General features: G+C 38.0%; 1 protein-coding gene across 1 annotated transcript; it reads left to right on the top strand.

Annotated features, from left to right (window-relative positions):
• The first annotated feature begins 1,768 nt into the window (after positions 1-1,768).
• LOC100023972 (protein phosphatase inhibitor 2-like) lies at positions 1,769-3,234 on the top strand. The gene has a single exon (XM_056824261.1). It carries the CDS (start codon positions 1,835-1,837, stop codon positions 2,447-2,449), a length of 615 nt encoding a protein of 204 aa, XP_056680239.1. The 5' UTR covers positions 1,769-1,834; the 3' UTR covers positions 2,450-3,234.
• Positions 3,235-6,028: the final 2,794 nt, after the last annotated feature.

The following is a 6,028-nucleotide window of genomic DNA, read 5'->3' as shown; positions in this document are numbered from 1 at the left end:
GGTCACAAAAGCACTGGTGAGCCAATTGTCAAATATACAATGTAAGCATTTATACTGCAGAAATATGCACAGATTATAAAACAGGGCTTAATTTACTATTTTGTTCTTTGCCAGATTTGATTTTCAATCTGCACTTTCCCAACCCAAAGTGATGGAGCAAATATTAACACTGTAAATTAAACTTAAAAGAGTGCATTGCAGCTTCACAGAGTCAGCTATTAAACATATTATCAGCACATCCATTTATATTTCCCACATATTTTTGGCCTTCCATAGATAAAATAAGTTTTTTGTCTTGCATTGCTACTTTATTATTATCCTTTCCCACATTCTCTTCCTCATGCTATGACAGTATGATGGCATACTATTCAGAAACTTTATTTCATGTTCATAATGACCTAGGTTCAAGACCTGCCTTTGAAATTTACTAGCTATCTCATAATACATAAAAATCATATAAGTTTGCATTTTCCCCAGATGATAATTTAGAAACACAAAATTTTCTGCATCAATGTAGGCATATTCTCTATAGAGAGTACCCCATACTGACTGAATCATAGCTTTGGCTTTCTTTTGTTAAAATAATTATATTCTTCATTAAAGAGTCATGACTCTTATGAGTCATATGCCTTTAAGATTCTCTATATACAGATGAGTTAAAAGTTCCTACCATTCATTAAAAAATTTATTATATTTATTACCCATATTGAATGCATTTACCTATATGAGGTCATGAGTTTTATTGCATCCCCTCTTCCTAAACAGATTATCTTCCTTTTTTTTCATGCTTTCTACTGATATTCTGCCTATAATATTGTCTACTCCTTTCTTTATTTGCTTTGGCAAATACATGTAGGAAGTTTTTTTTTTCTTTACCATATTTACCATCCTCATCATTCCTAATCTCAAAAAATAAGGTACTGGCATGCTTTATACATTTGTGTCTGCCCATGTAATAGAATCTTTACCACACTTTAAAAGAAACTTTGAAAAAGAAGCTCAGCATCCTCTAAGGAAAAAAGGGGGTGGGCAGAGTTGAGAATTTTAAATTACCTTCTGATGAGAAAAGTCCCTTTGTGTATAACGCTAAACTTTTGCTTGCTAATTCAAAGGTTTCTGGTTAATGTATGATTCCTGAATCTTCTTTAATTTAATGTTTAGTGCATTAGCAAAGCCCAGGAGCACAGCTTGAATGCTTTTACTTTATAAAATTAAGATTGGATAGTGAACTACTTAATATGGAACTTATATGCATTCCAGCAATAATGAGTGCTTTACAAATAAGCATAGGTTTTGTAGACCTCAAACTTTTGGTAACCTAGATCTGGTAAATGTAAGCAACCATGATTTCCTGGTGTCATCAATAGGATGTCACCCAGGAGAGAATGCTAAGCATTTGTCTTAAGATGTTTCTTGATCATTTAAAAAATTCTCTATTTTGAAGAAAATGAGATTCCCAGACCACCCCTTTATATATGACCCCAAATATTAGAATCAATCAGTATTTAAATGGAGGAATTGGTTAATATGGAATAAATGATTGTTTAGTGATTAACAGAATTATAGCAAAAATCCTTTATTTCATAAGGTTATTAAGCTAAACTACTATATGTATATATGTGTGTGTGTGTGTGTGTGTGTGTGTGTGTTTACATATATTCAGTTCTCTTTTCATCATAATACTCTGTAAGCTAGGATTTTGCAAAAGGATGTACTCATCGTCCTTGGGCTGCTGGGGACTAGCTTGGTCATATGGTTCTTATTGTCCCTGTGTCTGCGGGCGGGTGCGCTGTCCGAGCGGGTAAGGCGGAGCCGGCCGGCAGGCTCAGAGGCCATGGCAGCCTCGGAGGCCTCGCACCAGTCCATCAAGGGGATCCTGAAGAACAAGAGCACCGCCCAGGGCTCCGTCATCCTGCCCCGGCCCCCTTCCTCCTCCACCTCCAGCGCCACAGTGTTGCGGCGGCCAAAGCCGTCCAGCTCCCGGATTAGTGATGAGGACTTCAGGAAAAAATGCCAGAAGTGGGATGAAATGAATATCCTAGCAACCTATCATCCAGCACACAAAGACTATGGTTTAATGAAAATAGATGAGCCCAGCACTCCCTACCACAGTATGGTTGGCGAAAATGATGAGGACGCCTTGAGTGACTCTGAAACGAATGAAACCCTGACCCCTGAAGTCTTGGCCCGGAAGTTATCAGCTGCAGAAGGCTCGGATACAAAGTTCCTCGTTCAGGATGAGACCAGTGAAGAGGAAGACCTGACCCCTGAAGAGCAAGAAAAACGGCGTCAGTTTGAGATAAAGAGAAAGCTTCACTACAATGAAGGACTCAACATCAATCTGGCTCGGATGCTTATTTCCAAAGAACTTCAGGGGTACCCGGAGGAGGAGGATGATGACGACGAAGGCAAAATAAGGCCTGGGAGGAGCAGCCAGTTCCAAAGCTAAGAAAATACTCCCAAGAAGAGATTAGGGTGGCAGCCCTGGATCTCTGTTCCTCTATTGTTTCAAGTTCTCCACATGTCACAAGTTAGGTGTCCAAATGAAGATCTAGTATTGCCAGGAATTGTAATGGTAGTATGGGAGAGAGAGACACAGAAATGGTAATGGAGAAGACCTTGGACCTACTACTTGCCTGAGAAGAAGTCCATTCACAGCGACATTTCCAAATAGCATTTGTTTACTAAGAACACTGGTTAGTTTATGTAGGATTTTGTCAGTTTGTGTGCTTTAAAAGCTAAACAGTAGCTTTTTGGTATTAATTTATTTGATACAATTCAAGAGATGGAATATCACTGCAAAGTGTTTTAAAATCCAAATGGTAGAGCAAGTAACAGGTTGATAAAATCTCTGCCTGATTAAGGTGTGTGTGGGGGGGGTAGTATGTACTCTTCAAGTAAGCATAAAATCTTTGGTTATTGCCCTATAAGCAGAACTGAGTGGAAGGCCTACCATCCATAAGGTATTTCCGGATGATGAGTGGTGGGTGCTTTGATCTTTTTCCGACCATGGGAAGAGTGGTGTTGGCTTCAGACTTCTCATAACCAATTAAGAATCTGAGGCATTTCCTAAAAGAAGTTTGAGCACCATACCAACAGATAGAGAAGACATTTGGATATCTGTATAGAAAGGATAGCTGGATAGAAGAGATGTTTCCTGAGACACTGAGAAACATTGTATGATGTAATGTTAAGTTATAAAAAGTGGATAAAACTTTCATTCCACTGTGACAACTAGCTGCCTCTATTATTTTGCTTCATTTAAGATATACAAAAAAATTTTTTCAAGGTATGAGAAACATGGTCCAATTTTTTCCACATACAAAAATGGTCCAATGTTTTTTTTTTTTCCACATAAAAAATTCAAAATAAAAGATAAGGGGAAAAGAGCAGAGGAGATTGACTATAATATCAGGTTTCCTCCAACTGAAGATCATCTGTATGAAAGCTCCCTAGCTGATGAAAACAATTCTGAGCTGAATGTCAAAGGCATGTATGCATGTGAACCTTAAAAATTCTCAGACCCTACTTCATAAGGTTTGGTTAAGACCATTCCCCATTTTAAACAATGAAGGAACTTAGATCAGGAATGTGAGACCTCTACTTAGATCAGGAATGTGAGACCTCTACTCCACCCCTACTTAATCCTGCTTTAGGGGAAGAAACTCCTTGCTGAACAATGAAAAATACTTAAACCCATACTTATAGTAAGACAAAAGTTCTTAAGCTGTGCCTATTTTTAGATCTAATATAAAAGGGTGCTAAGTACCTATAAAGGTCAGGCAACTTGTGAATTTACAAGGAGCAAAGAGGTGAGAAACTTAATCAGAGATTTTTCAGGTGTGAACTTAATGAAAAGTTCAAGCCTTCTTGGGTGTGAATTAAGAATGGTCTGTCCTTTGGAAAATGTCTACTGTGATTGGTAGATGTAAGAACTTAGGGGAGGTGACATAGGAGAAAATTCCCTTTAAAAGGAGATGAAAAGCTCTCTCTGGGGACAGTCAGCTAGGAAAGGCTGAATTGGAGGAAGCAGCTGGCCAAGGCTGCCTTGAAGGGTCTCTCTCGGGCTCCCTCTCAGAAATCTTGTGGTGAGTTGATAAAAGACTGACTGATCACTCTCTTAGGGTTTTCAGTTTAGGCTGGCTCATGCTGGCCCAGGCTGGTAAAGCCCTTTCCCATTATTTCCTTTTTCTCTCTTTCTTTAATTCCTCATTTGTATTAATTAAAATCTCTATAAAACCCAGCTGACTTGGGTATATTTCATATTTGGGAATTTTTCCCTGGCGACCACTTTATTTTTAATATAAAAAACATATCTTTGAGGTCACAATTTAAGCCAACCACTCTTTTAACTGCCACAGTTTATGTCTACCACTATTTTAATTATTACATGCAGTAGCTTCAAAGTGAAAGTTTCTGTGATTGATACCTCCTTATCAGTTTTAATACATGAGTAATCCTTTAAGAATATTGTCACAAATTGAAGATTTTTCATTTAAAAAGAGAAACAGGTAAGGATTAGAGCATTACATTAGAGCAGAACCAATTTAATGGAGAAGGTAAACAGTCCTGATTGATCTCTACCAAACTACCCCTCAAACAACTTTCAAATAATGCCTTAAGACAAATTCTGGAACACCGGAAATTACAAAAGGATTGGGTGAAATAAATTTTTAGCCTCAAATGACTTAGAAGGCCAGCACAAAACATCTCTCTGACCAGAGTGGAAGAGGAGTTGAGATCAGCTACTCAAGGCAGATCTCAATTTTACAATACAGCACAGTCCTTGGAGGACAGATAAAACACTAGCAAAGGCTCCCAGAACTTTCAACCATAGATGTTAAGGGCATGGGGATAGGGTGGTAAGAGAATTGTTTAGAAGGAGATTATAGGGGTCCTTTCCCTGACTCTGAATGCAAGACTCTGTCACATGATCCATGAGCAGATCCAGGTCCCATTCCTGAGTGAAAATCACAGTGAAAGGAGAAATACAGGCGCAACAGAGTTTATAGCTTGCAGGGGTGCATGGGATTCTGGTTACAGTTACAAGGTAGTAAGAGCATCTGTGGTGGTTCATACCCCAGAAGTCATTCATAGAGACTATAATCCTTTCTTAACACCTTTCCTTTGATCATATCACCTTGGAAGAATTAATTATGGATCCCTGTAACTAACTCAGAAGGAATCTATACTAGGAACCTGAAACTTGCAATATTTCTATCTTTACCTCAGGTATGGAGCTCACCTATAACAGCTTTTAAAGTTAAAAAACCAGAAAAGGCCTGAAAAATGAGAAAACAACCAAAAAGAAACTGTGAAGAAAATTTACCCTACCCTTCTGGAGTCTCAAATGTGACATCATCCCCTAGCAACTGCTTGCATGTCTTAAGTCCCCTGCACATCAGACTGAATGTCAGCAGGAATGCCAGCAAAAAAGCCAATACATTGGGTGGGGAGTCCGGGGAGTATATAAATAATGGATGAGGAAGTAATGACTTTTTTTCTCTGTACACACTTCAGGTGCTGGGTCTTACCCTATGAGATGCTTGAGGAGAAGCAACAGAAATTGGGAAATAGATTAGGAAGTTACCCCCCTCATTCTCATCTTCCCTTCCTTCTATCTATCAATAACTCATAATAAATTTGTTAAGCTTATAGCCAGACTCATATTTTAATTAAAACAAAACCCAAATAGAAAGTTATTTTGGTGGTAGGAAGGACCAAAACATTAATTTATGAGACAACAAAGTTGATATTGCTGTATCCAAAGTCTTCCCCCCCCAAAAAAAAAGGAATTGCTCTCAAGCCCAAGAAGAATTGGAGATCTTAAAAAGGATTTTAAAAATAAAATAGGAAACATAAGAGAAAAATTGGGAAAAGAAATGAGAGCAAAGTACAAAAATCATGAAAAAAAAAGATGATAGCTTGGTAAAGGAGGCACCAAAAATGCTGAAGAAAATTATATATTAAAAAACTGAATAGGTCAAATGGTAAAAAAGGACAAAATCCCCTGAAGAGAAGAACTCCT

Source organism: Monodelphis domestica, chromosome 3 (genome assembly GCF_027887165.1).
Source record: "Monodelphis domestica isolate mMonDom1 chromosome 3, mMonDom1.pri, whole genome shotgun sequence".
Lineage (NCBI taxonomy): Eukaryota > Metazoa > Chordata > Mammalia > Didelphimorphia > Didelphidae > Monodelphis > Monodelphis domestica.
Note: the sequence above shows the minus strand (reverse complement) of the source record. Positions and strands in the feature narration are given on the sequence as shown.

What these genes read in the sequence shown, in the direction of transcription:
- LOC100023972 (XM_056824261.1), top strand. Translation starts at nt 1,835, where the DNA reads ATGGCAGCCTCGGAGGCCTCGCACCAGTCCATCAAGGGGATCCTGAAG.